The sequence below is a fragment of the Boleophthalmus pectinirostris genome, unplaced genomic scaffold (genome assembly GCF_026225935.1).
Source record: "Boleophthalmus pectinirostris isolate CB_2022bp ecotype Guang Dong unplaced genomic scaffold, ASM2622593v1 HiC_scaffold_9, whole genome shotgun sequence".
In the NCBI taxonomy this organism is placed as follows: Eukaryota; Metazoa; Chordata; class Actinopteri; order Gobiiformes; family Gobiidae; genus Boleophthalmus; species Boleophthalmus pectinirostris.
Genome location: NW_026571541.1, coordinates 21126284 through 21147686, shown reverse-complemented (window position 1 = coordinate 21147686; position 21403 = coordinate 21126284). Strand labels below are relative to the sequence as shown.

At 38.3% G+C, this 21403-nt stretch overlaps 2 protein-coding genes across 2 annotated transcripts; both read right to left on the bottom strand.

The window, feature by feature from the left end:
- Positions 1-8022: 8022 nt before the first annotated feature.
- pde9ac (phosphodiesterase 9ac) lies at positions 8023-13895 on the bottom strand. The gene is made up of 18 exons (XM_055147710.1): positions 13827-13895; positions 11983-12053; positions 11830-11907; positions 11569-11612; positions 11433-11487; positions 11180-11250; positions 11008-11095; positions 10851-10929; positions 10695-10769; positions 10539-10625; positions 10213-10317; positions 10044-10126; positions 9642-9798; positions 9444-9557; positions 9176-9280; positions 8955-9083; positions 8782-8877; positions 8023-8073 (listed from the first exon to the last, which is right to left on the bottom strand). Exons 1-18 carry the CDS (start codon positions 13893-13895, stop codon positions 8023-8025), a joined length of 1557 nt encoding a protein of 518 aa, XP_055003685.1.
- A 3034-nt stretch (positions 13896-16929) lies between these two features.
- hepacama (hepatic and glial cell adhesion molecule a) lies at positions 16930-21012 on the bottom strand. The gene is made up of 7 exons (XM_055166691.1): positions 20913-21012; positions 19109-19456; positions 18446-18727; positions 17885-17975; positions 17627-17694; positions 17487-17557; positions 16930-17244 (listed from the first exon to the last, which is right to left on the bottom strand). The coding sequence occupies exons 1-7, from the start codon at positions 21010-21012 to the stop codon at positions 16930-16932; spliced, it is 1275 nt and encodes a 424-aa protein (XP_055022666.1).
- Positions 21013-21403: the final 391 nt, after the last annotated feature.

Here is a 21403-nt window from a genome sequence, read left to right as displayed (position 1 = left end):
TCTCCTGGAGCCTGATTTCACATAAACAGGCTAATTACATTACATTACATTTATTTGGCATTTTTACAAGCTTACTGCTACATTTTCACTATGCCTACTAAAGTTACACCACAAATATTGGGAGCCTAATTCTTTATGAATAAAAATTGGCCCCAAAGACTGGTTCCAAATCTTTGCAACTGTAGCCAAAATAACTCTACCTTTGGAACCATAATCATCAAGATGAAATGATTACTTGCTCTCCTGCTCTGTGACCTTTTTCTCTTTGTTTATTAGTTTAGAGATGAATTACTGCAAGCTGGAATTCACCCTGTAGAAATTCACAAGAAAATTACTGGGTTTGATGGTTGAAGAAGTTCCAATAGCAATAGTCACACCTATCTATCTATCTACTGCTGTATGATTTAATTTAACAATGTGCTTAAGGGGAGAGTTGACAAATTGTCTTGAGTAGTGCCGACTATCTGAGAATGAGCCAAACTAATTGCTCAGGATATGCTTGTGTTTCTCAAAGGCGGTCTGCACACCTGAACTGTGTGTTTTCGGCTCTCTGTGATATTGTGGGTGGGCCCCTGAGGCTGGTGGTGGGACCCTGAATGTAGTTGGAGTGGTGTTGGGCCCAAGACGTACTGAGCTCCACTGAAGAGGAAAACAAACAGAGAGCCATAAAGCAGTGCAAACACTGTTAGCCACAACTGAAACCTGCAAGATGGAGTGTGTTAGCAGTAGCAGAAGAGACCCTGCAAATAGTACAGTCTGGAAATGGCAAGATACAAGTTCTTTATAGGTAATTTAAAGGTAAATAAAGATAAACTGCTACCCATAAAAAAGTACCATAAAAGCAACAAACAGTAAAAAAAAGAATATATTCTTCTATTAGGGAGCCTCAATTAACAGGTAGAGTTGCTATCCATTCAAGTTGACTGTGAATACTTTTTTTGTTTGTATTTTTACTCAAATGGATCTAAATTTAATTTCACTATGTTGTAATAAAACACAAATGCAGATCAAAGAGCAAACACTCTACAAAGTGACGCATGCACAAGCCTCCAGTGTACATTGTGTTTAATATTAACTACTGACTGTCAACGTTTCATAATGTGGTCAATGAACTGTCCAATGTCCTCCAAAGTCATACAGTTAAAGTATAATTTCAAAATTTATTTTATGATTTTGTCTGAATTTGATTATCCAGTTATGACACTGAACATAATATTTACCGGTTTAATACTTCACCTGAAATGGTAAACTGTGGCTTCAATTTGCTGACTGCACCTAAAATGCAAAGCCCCATTCAAATCATTTGTGTTTGTGCTCAGTTAGTAACAACTATATGTAAAAAAGGAGAGTTGCATTGTTATATATACACAGTACCCATATATAGTGACTTATTCAAAGCCAGAAAATATGCAGACCATCAAAAAAGCTAACTTATAATATTAAGGTCCTGGCATATTCTTCAAGGCAGAGAAAGAGCTAGTGGTCAGATGTGTGTTTATATTACATGAGAGGATGAACTCAAGCTGTTCTGCAGGCTCTGGTCAACGTGGTGTGACTCCTCTTTCCATTGTTTTTGCTTTGTGCGTGCGTGTGTTGGGTCAGATCCTCACTGTCGGCTGAGTAGGGGGAGATCCTCTTACACATGTGGGGCCAGGCAAACCCTTCTGGTGCACAGGCTCAGATGGAGGAAGGAGTAGTACAACTACATTGTATACTGATAATGATTATGTATAAATGTGCTATAAAAGCAACTCACATAATGTCACGAGTAAAATGTCATACAGGACGCTTTACGTTTCTAATGGGAGCGTGGCCTTGCTCTCTTCTGACCACATGCTTTAATGCCCTACTCAGGGTAAAAGTGGTCACTGGGAAATACTAACTGGAAAATACTAAGTATGTTGTGATGCCATAGAGGACAGGTTGGGACATGCTGTCTATGGGACAATCAGTTACAGTCACTAACTTGCGCAACAAATCTTCCAAAATATGCAAATGTTCTTTCACTTTAAAATCTATCATAAAATCTTGGAAAAGGATGAGACATTTCCCACAAGACAAGACATGAGATATTGACATAATAAATAATAAATTATGTTCAGTTCCCAATTTTTTATTCATTTTACTTTCTATTTTTACTATCATCGTAGACATAACTCACCAGCAGTTAACTCCTGTTCACAAGCAAATATAAACACATCATTTGCACAATCTTGTGGCAATTTCATCTTGGAAGATCTTGTCCAATCCTTAACAACCCTATATTATGTTATTTTAAATGCAAATGTTTCAGAGTCATAAACCTGGAAGAGTTTGATGTTTGAAACACATTTTAATGTGTAATTTCTATTGTGAACTCTAATTGACAAATCTGAATAGCAATTCAGCAGTGATTATGTGAGTGATTATGTGAGTCTGGCATGAGCACTGGGACATAATAGATATAATAATAATTTCCCTCTTGAACAAATTAGTAAAATGTTTGATGGTAAGATGTCACATTTCTTGTTTATTAAATATTATTAGTAAATTGCAGCAACATTTCATTGCACAGTGTTAGTCACTATGTAATTGCCCAGATGTTTTTTAGGTCACAATATTTTACCGAGGAAATGAGTGTGCTTTACAAGTAAGAGCTACCCACAAACCTTTCCCTATTGCACAGCCAAATCACCCATATTACGAAAGAATTCCACGGAAAATCCCATAAAGTTAATAACAGACCTGAGTGTGATATGGGGGGAATAGGTGGGGGGAAACCTCTTTTGAATTGTAAAAATAAATAAACATGTTTGGGCCTATAGCTCGCAGCATTAGAGGGAATCTTTTCCTGGCAGAGGCCCAACCATAGATGAAAGACAATCCTACCTTAAACATAGGCATAGAACGTATCATTTAACCTATCTCTGCTAACAGAGGTCACACTTGTTATGATCTGGGAGCCAAGGTGGTGCAAGTGCACTGAAAAGATATATGCTAAATTGCTAATGCTTTGTATATGTGCTATATGCATCGTGGGTAATTACAGGGCTTCTTGTACACACCTGGTACATCTCCCCTTTATAGTCATACATTCAGCTCTGTTTTAAAAGCTCTATAGAAACACACAAAGGGTGCAGCATGTGTGTGTACGAGAATGTACTGAGTGAAGGTGGAGGAGTACCAGTGCATCAGATTGTGTTGATTAAAGTCTTTTGAGAAGATTCCAAAACATCTGTTAAAGATAGACACAAAATCTCCTCTTATTTAATTATTCAAATCCTCAGCGAGCTGTTGTTTAAGCGATACTAATTCTCTGTGCTGCGTAATGAAGTCACTCTTAGTCATCCAGATTGAGGTTTATAGATGTAACTATAAAACAATTATACAAGAGTCAATCAGTCTTTGTGAGAAAAAATGTCTGGCAGCACTACATTCATAGACTAGTTTGTTGTAACAAATTAAAGCATTGAGATATAATATTACAGATTCCCTATAGGTTATACAAGGGTTATAATGTTTGTTTAAAGAATATTATGATCCACATTCACACAAAGCTAATATAAAATGACATGTCATAACATCTGTTTTATGTTTGGATTTTATCTTCTCATTCCCCATATAACATATTAGGCTTTTCAGTGCCCCAAAACGAAACAAGGAAACATTCGTAATAAATGCTCGTGTTTGTAAACTGATATTTCAGACAAGACATCAGTTTGACACTGGTATAATTGTTTTATACTTATGTTTGTATGTAGCTTATGTAAGTTTGTCCATCTGGGGGATGAATAACAGTGTTCTGTCAAATCCTTCTGTTTGAAAATATCTTGTTTTTTTCTTTAGTAAAGTGTTAATACATAAGTAAATAATTTGTAAACAGATTAATGATTTTTCCCATCTTGCTCTGTTATAATGAAGTCATTAGCAGCTTTTGAAACCATAACCCAGTTTCACCTCTGCAGTGCAGATTAGCACAGAGCTGTCTCTCTGGCTCTGGCCTCTCTGTGACCATCCCAACATACATCCATCTGTCATTAGGGCTCCTGGCTGCTCCAACAGGCCTGCTATTCACACAGATAAGAGTCCAACGTAATTGTGCCCCTCACCACACAGCTCCTGAAACAATGCCAACACACAATCAAGATTCCTGCATCAGATTAGCATGCCAAACAAACTGGTAAGGCCGTCTGCCAATGTCAGGTGAGCCTTTCTTCTGTTTTTGATTATGTCATGTTTTCTATTTTTAGCTTGAAGACTTTTAGTTTAATGTTGGTGTTGTTGTTCAGGGAAACAGTAAACTGGGCTTTTATGACATGAGTCTGGTGCTATAACTTTAAATGGCACAGCAGAAAGTGCGAACTATAAAAGTGGGTTTGAAATTGGATATGAAATGTCACCATATGACAGATTTTTCTTCCCCATTACATTCCAAATAAAATGCAAATATACAGTGTAATAGCATATTTAGCATATTTATCAATTTTTCAGAACATCGTAGCAAATGTTACATGTACAAGCTAAAGTGTGTTACAACATTTATTATAATTATCAACCCAAAAATATGTTTAGGCCTAGTTTACAAGCTTGTTTACAATGTTGTACAGGTGTGTTGATGCCTCAAGGTGACATGTGTGAGGTCTCTCTTGTAAAGTGTTAACATGAGTCATGACTTTAGGTAAATTGGATTTTATTGCACAGCTTACCATAAAACAATATTCTGAAAGGAGGAAGACAGGAAGAGAAATGTACCTGGTTTTCTGCGCTACCATTATCTGTGATTTACTCCAGAGCTTTATTGTTCTCTCTGTCAGTGTCTCTTTAGTGTCTGATTCCAAAATGTAAGGTGAGAATTTAGGACTGTGAACTTTGACCTCCTGGGTGTCTCTGCTGGGCCCTAAGTGTTTTCGTTAAATCCATGTCTGCTTGAGCTGGTGGTCAAACAAGGCCCTGCGCAGTGAGCATTCCTGTGGGCGTCAGGGGATAACAGAGAAACAGGACGTCCCGCGTAGACCGTCACACAAGTGTGTCAGCCTACTGTGTACACATGGGAAGGTGACTGTTGTCTGGTCATAGGTGAATCAGTCTCAACATAGGAAAAGTCTGACTACAGATATTTCAAATGGCTTCATAAGCAGATATGGTTGCATTATAACACTTTATTCCTCTGTTTATATGCCAGATTAATGGTAATTTGACTTGGGGGCAACATTTGGGTACCCTCTAGTTTTTTAATGGCTGCAGTGTAACCTCCAGGTCACACACTGAAAACATAGGATGTAAATTATAGAAGCAGATTAATGGATAACGCAGCTATAAAGTACTGAGGTAGTTAAAGAGGCTGTATTTACTTCATGACACATGTTTTGAATTTTCGCCTGGTTCCCATAAAAGTAGGCCATGGATCATCCACAGTCTCCTGCTGGAAGACACATACACATGTTGGTTTCCATGGTTTTTGGGGACCTTTACTTTACTTAATACCCTGGAGATTGACCCTAACCTTGTCCATAGTGACTTAATCAACTTTAATCCATATCTGAACTCATCCTGTTGTTGATCTAATATTAAAGAAATTAAATCATGGGGACCTGATTTTGTCTCCATGATTTGTGTATACAGTTTTAGTCCCCGCAGTGTGATAAATACCTTCCCACACACACTGGCCTTTACCTTAACCTCGGGATGAGATCGTGCAGAGAGGAATTCTCCACGGCGCACTGTGAACTCAAGAAGTGTTCAGTACATGAGAAGTAGGAGGAAGATGAAGGAAAGAATGAGGAGTAGTGAGGAGGAAAGATAGACATGACATTTTTCTGGCTCGACAGTGGACTAACTAACTACATCTGTACATTTCAGCCTTCTAATGAGCACACATAAGGAGGAGATAAGCAAGACTCCGAAGTGTACTTCAAATAACAAATGAGACAAGGGCTTAGGATGGATTCATCATTTTTATCCAGTAGAGCAGCATGTGTTTTTCCTCACTTGGGAGATAAATATGTCTGGCTTAATATCGGGCTTATCTCAAAAGCTGAGATAAGGAGTAGCTAAGTAGAAGCATTCACTGGCCTCTTACAGCAAGTTAAGAGAAAACGTTTAAAAGAACAGTTGTTAACCGTTTCATCTGTTGAAATAAAGTAAAATGAACTTGGAAATATATTTGTGACGAAAAGCTGACGGAACAGTTGCTTGTGCTGAAAATAATCACAGCAACCACTGTTTATATTTACCAGTAACCATGCTAATGATTCCCATGAATTAATGCAAAAGAAAGCAGAAGATAACACAGGGCCTCTGAATGAGGTGGACATTTCTATAACAACAGTGAATGAACAGTCAATGAAAAGTCATCTCCTGTCTTGCATGGGATGGATTACAGGCCAAGCCCCTTCACTGAATGACACCATTCAAGTGCCACTCCTTCCTTTACTGCCTATTATCAAACACCCTTTGTGAAAGAAACATTAAACATTATCCACTATCACATCAACACTATGTATCAGCCAGTGTAACCAGTCAAATCAAATATTAAATAAGTAATATTAAGTATGTTACTCATTGCTCTTTACTTTTTATTCAAGATAATCTCATAGAATACATTATTGCAGTGTTGTGCACACACATACAAACATGATTAGGTAAAAACATTGTGCTAAGGTGAACAATCTACTATCTAAAAGTAACATTTGCCATCAACCAAAGCCAATAACCTGATAATGCCGCTTGTGAGTCATTCACTCATTGTTGGTGGTAAAAGGTAATATGTGGCCAACATGTGAGGCAATAGTAACTCTGCAACATGCAGCCAAAAACACAGTGATAAAAACAGTGCAGAATTGCTGAAGGGAAACCACCCAGCAGTTACATTGCTCCAAGGCACCCAGCCGTTAGAGGGGCGTGCAACAAAACCTAAATAATGGCACCTTTGGGTGGTACACCATTAGATGACTGTGGGTTCATTTCAACACATAGTGGTATTTCAGCCCTGGAGACTAAATGTGGCAATGAACTGTATATCAATCAAGACAAGAGTTGAAGAAATATGGGACATAAAGAATATCATGTATTATACGGTATTGCTCATTTCAGTTTTGCCATTTTGCCACTTTTTTGCACAACACCAAGAAGTCTTAGTATTGTTTATACCATGGCTATTGTCTCACATTAGTTACACAGGGCGATATCGATATATTTTTATACCTGCACTTTATACATTGTGTTCATTGTGCGCAAACTTCATAGTGACCTATTACTTATTACTACAGTGGAGCTAAAACACCCCCCACTTTGGTTTTAATAATGATTTAGTATCAAAACTATTGCTGCATTCATCTACATATGACCATCCAAGTTAAGTTTGTTTTAGAACAACCGGACCTTTCCAACTTTTTTGTGCTATAAAACCAATACAGCAAGAACACCATAAATATAGAGGCCAGGAGGTCGCTCTCTGTTACATCCAGTGCAAAAGTCTAAGTCAAAGTTCAAGACATGCCACCTTGATGCCTAACTTTAGTTCAGTATGTAGCCAAGAAGTCTCCCGTTGCGCGCCCCTGCTCTGCTTGCCATTTTCACCATGCAGAGCACCAAGCCGCTGACACCGACATCTCAATCACTTCTTCAGGGCTTTGACAAAAGACCCCTGCAACAAAACAAGGCAGAGAATTAGCCACAGGATGGAGCTAGAAATATAACTTTGTCAAACTAAACCTATGTCTGTTTTATGTTAAAATGGTTAGTAGTGCGAGGGAACTAGGTAATTATACTGTAATTTGTCACTCTGGAGAGGCACGCTAATAAACACATTTCACCACTTTGGTTCTTAGTTTGTGATTTTGATTTTGAGTGAAACTTTGAGTTGAAAATGGAATGATTAATAGAGTATGTTTTTAATTTGAATCCAAAGTGAGGAAAGTGGCTTGGGCATAGGAGCATAGACAGAGGGAGGCAGAGAAAACACTCCTAAGGTACTGTTAAAGCACAACCATGCTTACTGAGGCTTTTACTTACACATGTACCACTGCACTCACTCACTGCAGTTTACTTCTTCTTCCCGCCTAATGACATATTTTCAGTTTTTTTCTTCTGTGCCTCATTGAACAAAAGACACACCTTTATGTTAGCAAGTGCTATAGTGAACATATTCAGGCACACATCAATAAATGCTGTTTATGTGATTATTTCTTTCATTTTGAAAGGGAAATATTTAATTTATGTCATGAATTTAGAATACCCAAAAGGACATTTATCTTTCGTTTTAAATGTAATATCGAAGATTGCATGTACATTAACTACTTTCCAGTTTTCTCATTTATTGATGTGCACCATAGAATACGTGTTAATGTTAGAAATGTCTGAAGTTAAACAATAAAAAGAAGCCAAATAGCATACTGTATATGTTGTGAAAGAAATATACTATTTTGCTATGCTTTTTGCTATGTACATTTAGTTTAGGATAAGATTAGAGAGCAAAGTCTGCCAGAAATGTTGTAGCATATTTAATCTATTAAGAGCTGGAGTGGGAGAAGGGAAACCTAGACCTCCCTCTCCCTAGACACCTCCTCCACAAGCACAAACTCAATGCACATGAACATGAACTCCGAAGCCTGAGAAATTACAGCATGTTACACATTGTTCCAGTGTAAGCAATTGTTGCCTTAAGCAAGACAATCATTATAATCTGTTTAGACATTAATTAAAATCTTTGTTTTTGGTTCTATATGAAAGTTATTAAACTATGTCTAAATAAAAATGCACTGACACATGAGAAGAGAACACTAAACATGTCTATAGTATTACCTCTGTCATGGCATCATCGATTTGTTTCAGCTCTTCGTAATGATCACGAGAGTCTCTCAAAGGCTGAACCATGATCTCTTCGATCTGTGGGAAAAGCTGGCCAAAACAAAAATAACTTACTCAAAAGAAAAGATTTTGGGCACATGATATGTTTTCTGTATAGTCAATAATACCTTCATGACGGTCTCAAACATTGGGATGAGAACAAACTTGATGAACCCAATTTGAGCTGTGGGTTTTGTTACTTTGTCTCTGTCCATAAAGGGCGCCACAGGCAGACCTTCAGACTTCTCTCGGTCACTCTATAAGATAAATGAAAGGAAAAAAAAAAAAAGTCAGTTTACTTTTGTAGTTGTTCTCATCTAAAAATGAAAAGATTAGCATTTTGTTGTACCTGCATAAAATACTCTTCCAAAAGGCAATCAACCCAGGGCTCAGCGACCTCTGTGGGCCTGACCTCATTGGAAATATCACAGCACTTGATCAAAACCATCTTGAGCTGGAACCATTGGAGACACAACTCAGTACAACATATGCACTTTCAGTCTAATGTGTACTGCACTTTTCCAATTATACTAACACAGTGCGCATGACCCCAAATATAGAAGAGTGCTTGTATTACACGTATTGTGCACTACAGTGAGCTGTGGCATCGTACTCACACATGTTACATGCTCTTCATTGGTGAAGTCAAAGTTGTCCACTTTTTGCTTGAAGGAGTCTAGTATCTCTCCATGTCTGGCCATGTCAGTAGCTAGTATCAGTGTTATAATGGCCTGTGAGGTTAGAGAAACAGCACAGTTAAAGAAGTAGCGGCAGACTTTAGCTGGATTGTAGTGTGGGCTCTGTGCAAACTTCACCTGTCGAATCTGTTTGAAGGCCTCAGGATCCACATTTGCAAAGATGTTGCACTCAGGAAGAGAGAGGATCTGGAAAGCCACAGCACAGTGGTGGTTCTCTAGAGGTGAGATGTCATTGTAACGAACTGCCAACTCTGTACGTGCATTGATTTGGTACCTGGCAGGTGGGAAACATAGCTCAGTGGTTAGATCCTTGAATAATATACATCACTGCAGATAAGAGAGGCCTTAACGTGTCCATATTCATAGAGAGCATCCTGATCTGATTGTTTGCATACCTGATCTCTCCCAGAGCTAGTTTTACAGTTCATTGACAACAATGTTGTGCAAAGGATGTCAAAACACTCAGGGGTCAGTGGGCATCAGCGTGTGTCAACACAAAGAAACAGGAGGAAGTCTTACGTGTTGTTGTAGCCAGGGTGGTCCAGGTCATGACAAACAGCAGCTGTCATGAGAATGCCCATGTCTGTAAGAGTCAATTTCTCCTGGACAATAACAGGAGGTAAGAGAAATGCATGACAAAGGCACGTTTCACTGTCACTGGTATGTACAAGATACAAGTCAAGGTTACCTGAAGATTGCAAAGGTGAATCATGCCATACATCATCTGACTAACACAGAAGCAGTGACGAAAATTGTGGAAGGGATTATTGCGGTAGTTCTCCTGAATGGCCAGCTGCAAATATTGAAACATTAGTTGCAGATCTTTTATAATAAAAACAACAACAATTACATATATATATATATATATATATATATATATATATATATATATATATATATATATATATATATATATATATATATATATATATATATATATATATATATATATATATAGAGAGAGAGAGAGAGAGAGAGAGAGAGAGAGAGAGAGAGAGAGAGAGAGAGATTTACCAGCCAACGCTTCAGTGTGATGGGATTCATGTTGAACTCCTTCACCAGTCCCAAGTCATGATACATGTACTCCAGGCAGCTCAGCATCTGTAGCATGCGACATCAGTTTCACAATTCTTTCGATGCAGCTCACAATATAAAAGTATCTCTTCAAACCTCATTGTGTTCCCAGTGCCACACATCGAATGTCGGTTTCTTTAGAGCCTCCACTGTCTCCTGAGACAGTGTGTACTATAAGCAGACAAAAACACAATTTTAGATACTGCTACTAGTATTGTCCAAGTAAATCAAAGTAAATAATTTGGAAAGGACCTTTGGATAGTTAGGGACATCTCGTCGAGGAGTGACCTTTTTGCCATCATCAAAGTTGTATTTGCATGGACAGTTCACTCTAGAATTAAAAACAATTAATAGTAATTATTATTATTATTTATATTGTTTATAATATTACGCTCAATGTTTATCTGACCTTCCACCCCCTCTGGAAGTCATTTCATCTCGTAACTTCTTTAAATCATTTTTACATTTCTCAATCTCTACCACTTTAAGGCCTTCCACTGAAACAACGCAACACAGCATTAAGGCTATGCCATATATTTAACCGAACTTGCCAATGATTTAGAATATAAGTCAGCACATACGCTCCACTCTCTTCTCCAGCATAGCCAGCCTGTTGGTGACTTCGGTTTTCAGTTCATTAATGCGAAAGGCCCTGTGAGAGAAAAGCAACTGATTGCGTGGAATGACAGGACAGGAGTGAAATAACGTGTGGGAAACAGAGCTGAATGGATTATGAGAGGATGTTTTGAAAAGCCGGCCAGTGTCAGGTATGAGTGTGAGGTATGTAAGAAGACTTCAACCATAACATAACATGGACGTGAAGTGAGATCTTACCTGCTAAACTGCTCGGCAACCTGGGATAACACGTTCTGAAACATGTCCTCTTTCTCTGTATGCACAGAATACAACATTCAATACAGTCCATGCATGGCTACAAGAACTAAACTAGTATATGAAAGAGTATTATTACCTCCAAGTTGACCAGTGGACAGAGGGACCACTTTATACAATGAACTGTAGGACATTTAGAATTGCTTTATTATTTTCAGAAGCAATAGCAAGAAATTGTTTATGTTAAATTATATTATTATCATAACATGCAATATATTGCATTATATGTAGAGTAGAAAAAATATAAATATAAATAAAATATAATTCCTATGAGTTTCCTTATATGCCAAAAATATATAACAAGTTCATAATAAATATTTAATAAAGATTAAATTATTACTTAGGAGAGTTGGTGGGCATAGTAGGATCTATAGACACCAAGGCACCTTCTGGGTCAACCACCATAATGGCTGTATTCCTATGAAAAAGAGTGACATATGCAGTGCAATTGCATTCAAATGTTTTAAAGTCAAAATTAAAATGAGAATCAGACCTGGGGATGTTGGAGGAGGAACAGAGCAGTTCCTTAATGTCACACGGACTGCAGTGTCGACTGAACACCACCTGTAAAACACAGACTATTCATTTTTCTACTACATACTTTATGAAAGAAAAGTAGCAGTACATAAAATGAGAACAAACCCCACTCACAGTAAAAGATAAATTTCTTAAATATGTTGTTTCAACAAGTATATATTTAAGTTAAATTCTACTCCAACATCTGTTTGGTCCATAGACTGTATAAAATAAAAATGATAATAATTTATATATATGATCTATGGTGCAGATGAATAAATAAGAGCATATTATGAAAAATCAATGAATAATCATTTCAGCATTATTTAAATGCATTTACTACAAATTGTATAAATAAGTGTCTACATACTGTACATAATAAGTAACATTATCAACATATTCACAAGTACAGTACACTATTTTATTTGATAAATTCTTCACATTGTATTTAATGTGTGCCACCTTTTTTTGTCACCCTGAGTTAAACTATTCACTTAACATTTGTAATATCTGACTCTTTAATGAGTAGTTAAAATATACTTGATCTATTTATATTGCTACTACTCTACTTGTGGATATGCACAAAAATAAGACCCAAGTATTTATTTAGTCCTGTCATAAGATGAGCAAAACATTTATTATTCCAACCTGGGTTATGCAAACAGTGCCATTGGGTGCATGGCAACTTGTCTATAGAGGATTAGTGATAATGGGATGTTCTGGTGTGTCATTGTCCACAAACATGCTGCATCTTGAAGAAGGCAGGTGTAGCAGACAAACACACAGCCTCCCTCTTGAGTCGACATGTGTCACCACCAGCTTCTGCACTTGAAGCTCTTAACATCACCTCGCTGGATATCACATCATACAATACACCTTCCACATAAATGAAAATTGGCTGTTTTGGTCAAGGTGAATTTAAAAAGTCATGTTATGCAGCATAGATGAGTGTGATGAGTTGTGACTGAGTGTGAGCTCCTGTCATTAACACCTGCACCTACTCCACACTGTCAGGACTATTCTGAGCCACTAGGTTTATCTTGTGGGAATGCCTGTTTAAATTGATTTAATTGCAGTGAAGTCAACAGTTCATCATGACACACTACCAGTTGAGGAACTTGTCAAAAGCTAAATATCTTGAATAACAAGCAGTAATGTGTACATCAGTGATGTATGCATCTAAATGAATGAGTGTTGTTGTAATTTAAGGTGTACTTAAACAATCTCTTGTGAGGGAAATTAATTTTCAATGCTGCTGAGACAAGCTGTCAGGAGCTGTGAGCTGATGCCAGACGCGGACACAGAGAAACATGCAAACTCTGCACAGAAAGGCCTGTTGCACCTGTGTGAGTGCTAGCCACTCAACGACCATGTCACAAATTTAATTTGTGACATTACATGGAAATTTAAAGATTTGGATGCTGGGTATAGATTCCTCAGTAGAGAATTAGGCAAATTTTTATGTTCCTTAATTCATCCATCAAACATCCATCAAAAGGAAATAACTAAAAGGAGTGCCTTAACGTGAGGCATCAGCTTCAATGTTTTTGTAAAAGCTTAACTACAATTTTACTGTATTTCTTGTCCAATACTTTATACTCAACCACGCAATTACAGTTTAACATGAGCACATTTTAGATTACAGTCTCTACAACAGGGAAGATGAATGTGTCTTCCCCAAGGACACAAAAACAGGATATCGGTGCTATTAGTCAAAGCTGCCCCGTGTGAAATATTTTTTAATGGATGTACATTCCTCTCATTTTTAAATGTTCGTTCGTTAAATGTTATATTTAATAGTAGAAGTTCAAACCCTCTCACCTTTTGCACTTTTCCATCCACATCCAGGTAAATGGTCTTAGGGGCATAGGAGGAGGAGCTGGAGCCCATGTTGACCTCCCTCCCCTTTCTTACACTGGTACGGACTTGGCGATGGTGTGCAGCGCTGAACATCCAACAAAACCAAGAGTTTCTTTTTGTCCTATCATATTTTATAAAATATTTGATTTGTACCTAGTCAGATTTAACTGTACCAAATACAATTTGAAAACAATTTAAAAATGAGCAATGTATCTTTTTTATTAAATGTGATATTCACAAACATACAACATCCTAACTTATATAACTTGAGCATAACTTACTGTCAGTGAAGTTTCTTCTGTTGACAGTGCAGGTAGCGTCTCTGCTGCTGAGGATACAGCCAATCCTGAACCTATGGGCGAGAGTCACTGAGACAGAGAAGGAGAGAGGAGAGAAAGGAGAGGTAGCTTGTGAGTGATGGAGGAGGAGATAGAGGCTTTGTATGACACAGCCGCTGCACTATGGAGTACTATCAGGATGACTGCCACTCCACAGGTTGCCAAGGGACAGTTTCTATGGAGAATTAAAAAGGCAAGCCTATTTTAAGAGGGGCATTGCTTTTACTTGTAGGCACAGACCAATTACCTATAGTCTATTTTAGTCAGTTAAAGGAGATTAATTTATCATCATTTATAGTGGTACCTGATTGACATCTTGATTTTCTGTTGGTAAAAGTGTATCTAATCTTGGAACTACAAATAAAAAAAAAAACTGATTAGGACACTCAAAATGCAGCTAATAATAATCTGTGGACAATGTCCACTTCAATTAAAGAGCGGTCCTTGTGCTAAATGTGACTGTAGTTCTTTTAGTAATGAAAATGATTAGTGCTTATTAAACGTGTGTACATTGCATGTGTTCATGTCATGTTCATTCATGTTCACTGTTGTCCGGAGCAGACCAGATGGTTTGGTCAGATGAGTTCACCAGAAGAACTCTCCAGGACCATTTTGAGTGTATTTTTGTCAGCAGTACTTAAAACACAGGCAATCATGAAATAAACATATGCCATGACGTATGTACATGGTGGCTTGCAGCGGCTGCTTGGCCTCTCTATGGGTTGACTCTTTATGTCCAGGTATATTTTTGTAATTACCATGACAGATAAGATAAGATAAGATATGCCTTTATTAGTCCCACAGTGGGGAAATTCCAGTGTTGCAACGCGCAATTTCAGAACAGCAGGAAAAGGTAACACAGATAATAAATAATAGCTTAAAAATTATTTAAAAATAGACTTCAAATAATTGCACATGGATATAATTGACTGGCACATGTTCAGTGTTAACAGTGTTTGTTGTAAAGTCTGACAGCAGCAGGAAGGAAAGACCTGCGAAACCTCTCCTTCACACAGCGAGGGTGAATCAGTCTGTCACTGAAGCTGCTCTCCAGAGTAGACAGAGCGTCCTGCAGGGGGTGAGACTCATACACAGATGAGATGTACACAGGCTCTCATATTTAAAAAAAAAAAAAAAAAAGTGACTGAAAAATAGATAGCTAAAATAAGAAGAGGTGACCTATATCTTAACTCTCCTTAAAATAAAAGTGACTTGTAAGGAGCTTTCCAATAAACACAGCCTATTGGGATTATGACCTCAGTGTGAACAGGATATGAGTAAGAAGGCTTAAAAAGCATGATCAGATCATTAATTAAAGACAGGGAGCATCATACAAGCATCATCGGTGGACTCTCACTTTGCACCTATTTCCTACAGACAGCAGACGCACACATCCCCTGAGCTTAATTACTGCCAAGTACAATGCTTCTCTCTGCAAAGTTGTCATTATTTTTCTGTACACATGGGACACTAAACACAATCAAATCAGTACAACGTTTACAAATGACTGGATTGCAATTTGCCAACACCCATGTAGAATAACATGTCCTGGGAGCGTAAGTGTATTCCTTCAAATATATCTGTATGTGAATGCAGACCTAATTCAAAAAGAATAAAGACAGTGGATCAAAACTGGCTGCTTTGATTGGTAGCTGCTTGTCTCACATCTCAGCAGAAGGTGCATTGGTAGATTAAAGCAAAAATGAAACAGTGCATATTTTAATGACAAAGGCGTCCATCTGCACACCTGAAAGGACCCCATTATCCTGGTAATGATGTGGAACAGACTACTGCCTCTGTGCATCAGAGACTGCAGCCTGCAAATCTCCCCAACAGAATAGAAAAGCCTTTCATCTCTTTTTAATCAATCAAATGTGTGGTATAAATCATAAACTGTGAGTATAAATAAATATTATATCATCATCTGAGATCAAAGGAAAAAGGTTCAATGAATCCTGATAGATTATAGTGTGTTTGAATGCATAGCATTGATGAATATAATACTGACTAAAATCACTAACTAAAATGTGAAGTTTGGTTCCCTCTAGTGGGGAGATTTTTCAATCGCAATCAACCAAAGAAATGCTAAAGAGCTCGACCTGTATTTTCACGGTAATTATTAAATATTTTGAGTGAAACAATATAATCACTACTGCCTGCTGTACAGGATTACAATGCAGTTGTCTTTTTATACTGTTGGTTCCAGGAGGCACAACCGCCCTGGGTTCATGCAAATTATTCATGCAAAGAGCTACATTATATGCATTTTGTAACACTTAGATTTTCATCAGTAGCATTCACATGTGTAGAGGCAAACAAACAGCAGATTTTAGTGACTTGCGAAAAGACAAGCTGCAGGCAGGATGTTGCAGAAGCGAAAAAAATGGTCATATATCAATTAGTAAGAAAGATATCGACACCTAGTGGGCAGAATTAAGAGATGCACGAATAATGTTGTACATCTGATGTTATTACTATAATTGACATATTATTATTATCATGTTTGTAATATTAACCTAAAAGATCAAAACTTGCATAAATAAATGGCAAAAGAAATACATAAATAAAAAAATAACCATTCAGCTGGTGAACAGTGTAATGTTATTTATTCAAACACTACAAATATATAGTGCATAGATAATAGAAAATATACAATATTACTTGTGGACATATTTCTAAATTGTGCATAATGTCTAATAAACTATACATACATCTTTTGTGTACAGTCATTGCTGTTGAACAGTGTGTGAAGACTCATGCCCAGAACCCTCGGGCTCCACTGGCAGGGAGCTAGTGGGGATGCTCACTGGAGGCCGACCTTTTCTGATGGGACTGAAGACGCGCTGGGGTGAGCCAGGTGAATGAGGACTGGACAGGGGCAGCGGTTGTGCCAAGGGAGAGGGGCTGCGAGGGTAGCGACGTGGAGGGGTCCATATGGGGCCACTTCTGTTGGGGGGAGGCAGAACTGGGACAAATGTAGCAGGGAGATCTTCTGATTGAATAACGTTACTAGAACGCTCCTCTAAGCACTCAAGAGGTTCCTACAATTGTTCACAAACACACATAAGCTCACTAGACAATGTCTAGTCTGACACTTCATAACAATTAAAAAGAACTGGTTTTAAAATGAACTTACATCTTCTGCTAGAACACACAAAGGCCTTGGACTCCTTCGCCCAAGTGTGCTTGGTTTAGGTATAACTTCCTATAGTCACACAGTATTTAGATAACACATATTTAGCTATCATTTGAAATGTTAAAAGAAACAAAACAAGTCACTTACATCTTCATTGAGAACATATAAAGGCATGGGACTCCTTCTACCAAGGGTGCTGGGCTTAGGCACTACATCAACTGAAAATGAAAACAAGTAATGCTTGATTTGAAATGCTTTCTTTCTTTTGATGAGCATTAATAACTCACCATCATGACCATTTTCACTCTGCTCCACATAGATAGGAGCTCTTTGGGGGACGGGTCGATGCTTCTTTCTGAAACACATAATTATACTCAGTTACACTCTTACAATTGCACTGTCAAATAACAGAAAAGTTTACAGAACCGATGATGTAGATGAGTGAACTACTTGAGATTCTATTCATATAGTCAGGCTCTACCTCACAGCAAACCAGAAAAAGGGTGAATAAGAATGGGGTACGGAGAGAATAGACTGGCTTTTACTTGGATGGCTTCCAGCAGGCGCACACTGTCACCAGGGTGATTAGGAGGAATATACCTCCTGTGGACAGAATGATGTATAGCGAGCTCCGTCCTACACCAGAGGGAAAAAGAGGAGAAAAAAGAAAGAAGGGAATAGAGAACAAGAAGAATTGTGTGTTAATAACAGGAGGCCTTCACAGCTCACACTGATTTTCTTGTTCACAAATCACTTTGCATAAGTTAACTTTCACAAGTCTTAATGGAACACTATTGTAGCTCCTTAACAAATCTTTGAAGTGTGTTAGCTCCAACATGACTTTGTAAATGAAACTGAAAGTTTGAATGGCTGTTTTTGTTCTCTGACACAATACAGGATTAATGAATTGAGGATGACTTGGTTCTACTAAGGGCAGCTTTCACCTTTTTCAGTTTGCACTCTCTTTAATAGTGGATGCACATTTTGTCTGTGATATGTGGCTCAACTCCTGCCTAGTAACAACAACTTTGAGCTTGCATGGTTGCACTCAAGTCAGGTGTAAATGTAAATGACTGTGGTTTGATGATTGTGTTGCTTTCACTTACTATAGACTGTAAGCCTGACTGGAGGGCTCTTCATACTGCTGATGAGGTTCTCCACTGTACAGGTGTAGATGTCATCATCTGACATGAGGACACGAGAGATGGTCAACACCTTCTGGTCATGTGACAGCATCAGTCGTGAGTCATTGGCCAGTACTTTGCCTCCTTTGACCCAGCTGTAGATGGGCTTTGTGCCATTATCGTGAGAACAATGAAGGTTAAAGTGCTCGCTGTACTCCAACACAGAGGAAGCCATCATCTGGATATAAGGTCTGGACACTGGAACTGATGACACAGGCAGGCAGGAGTAAAAACATTTAACATTCAGTATTTTTTTTCTTATATTACAATAGCAATAATGAATAAAAACATACTGATGTAAAATCATACGCCTATTTTGTTTGTTTTACTATCTAAGTTTTATGGCAGAGGCTTAATAGAGTGTTAGCACTATACCATTAAAGCATAAATTGTAGGTGATGTTTCTGGATGTTGTATAAGCATAATAATCATAGGTTTATTCCTGAATATATTGTTAAATGACTCATTCCTGAATAGTTTCCTAAAGTAAATGACATTACTTGAACTATGGAGCAGTCATTGCGCTGACGGCCCCCCACTCCCCCTCAGTGTTTGATTACTCAGAGAGCATAAACGCAGCAGTACCGTCAACAGTGAGCTCAATGAAGTGCTCCCCAGTGAAGGTGTCATCTGTGATGGAGATCTCCACTTCGTAGCTGCCTTCGTCAGACAGCTGCAGGTTATGGAGCAGTAGAGAGCCATTCTCATACACCAGGATGCGGTCTCTGTACTCTGGCCTCAGGTTTCCAATGATGTCAGTGCCAATAGACTGGACAACTGTGATGGGCTTCTCCTTGTCTCTTTTTAGCTGCCACTTAATGACAGGTCTGTCTGTGCTGCTGCTGGAATAACTGACTGACAGCAGGGCTTCTCTGCCCACTGTGCCTCTCACTACCTGAGACTGGCTAGTCACATTCACACTGGACACCTCGCCTGCAAACACAGCAAAGGAACAAGCAAATGTACAAGCTGGTTCAGGAAACATTAGGGTTGGATACTTTATACAATGACTAGACATCTGATATTCAGTAAAAAAATAATAAAATAATAATAATAATATATATATATATATATATATATATATATATATATATATATATATATATATATATATATATATATATATAGCCTGGAAAGTAAAGGCATCAGTGGTGCCTGTGGTGATCGGAGCACTCGGGGCTGTAACCCCCAAACTGGAAGAGTGGCTTCAACAGATACCAGGAAAAACAATGGACATCTCAGTCTAGAAAAGTGCAGTACTGGGAACAGCAAAGATACTGCGCAGAACTCTCAAGCTCCCAGGCCTCTGGTAGAGGACAGGATACATGCATTACTTTAACAAAATACAAATATACCCTGACATAAATAGTGGAAAGAGTGTGACTTACGTTCATAGTTGTTTATTTATACACTTTTATTTAGTTGCAGCAGCATGAGCCTACAAATCTAACAGTTTAATTTTGCCAAACTATCTCATCTGCAGCAATGTTTCTCAAATTAGAGTGACGTGTTGTTTGCCCTAGTGTGATTTGTGGTCCCTCACCTCCTACAGTTTGCCTATTGGTAAAGTGATGACTTGGCCACATGTCATTCTTTTTACAGACCTTGTCTTGGAAACCAAACTCAGCAAAGCTATTATGTTCACAGAGGCATTCCTATAAATCAGTGTGGCTGGACACATGGAGGCCAAAACACTGGGCCTGAGTGGGGATCCTACTGTTAGCAGGAATGTGGTAGAAAGAACAACATAGGACGGAGGGAGAGGGAGAGACTCTGCTCACTATTCTCTGCAGAGAGGCAGTTTTGCATGGCATCGCCTCGTCACTATAGCAACCATTTGGTCCGCCTGACCAGGGTTGCCAAGGCAATGAGACAAAGGGCATGATTGTTGGAGCTACTTTCCTCTGCTGAAAAGAGGGAGAGAGAGTGTGTGAGAGAAAACGTCTTTGTCACTGGTGAAGTTGGGGATAGACACAGAACCCAGTGATTCCACAAAAAACAGCCCCCAACTGTTTTAATACAAATCACACTTGTGAAACTAAAACATTTGCTTTAATCTATATTTTCTATAACTTCTTCCCATTGCATTTCCTCCTTCTTTGTCTGATCACTGTAATCCCATTGTCACATTTTTTTTAAAGGTACACTATGCACCCCAAACTCAAATTAACTAGTTGGATAGTCTCATTGTGATACAGTGCTCTCCCCTATGTTACTACTTAAGGGAACATAATGCAAAGAAAAATACTCAAATCTCTGAAGTTACTAACAATAAATATTTAGCTTTTAACTTCCATAGTATGCAAAAGCCATGACAAAACTAGATAAATAGTTACTGCATTATTGTTTGAATAGAGCTGGACTCAGATTATGCTTACTGCATTCTTACCTGACAGGAGAAGCAGAAGCAGGCCCAGCAATGTCAGAAAAGCAGGTATATCCGTGTAAGTTTCTGTGGATGTTGAGGTGGTCTTCCTCTCCACCTTCATCTTGTGTCCCGGGCAGAGTCCCTTCCCCTCTTAGTGAACATGGTTTATCCACCCCGGGCACGTTCCTCCAGCCACTGCCTGCTCTGGCCTCTGCTTAGCCACACTGAGCCCCACTCTACAGCTCACTCACCAGCACCCCAGTCGCAACCATAGTCACAACAGCCAACTGTGTGTGCACTGTGTGTGGACCCCTGTCAGACTGATGTTTACCACAATGTTGCCCTAAAACTACTACTTTAGTTTATCTTTTTTTAATCAAAACTGAAATGGATGATCTTATAATTCACTTCACTGCTTTAAAAGGTTTGTGACAATCAACTTATTCATTAGTTTATCTACTAATTTTCAACATATTTTAAGTGCCTTAAAATGAACTCACATCTATTATGTG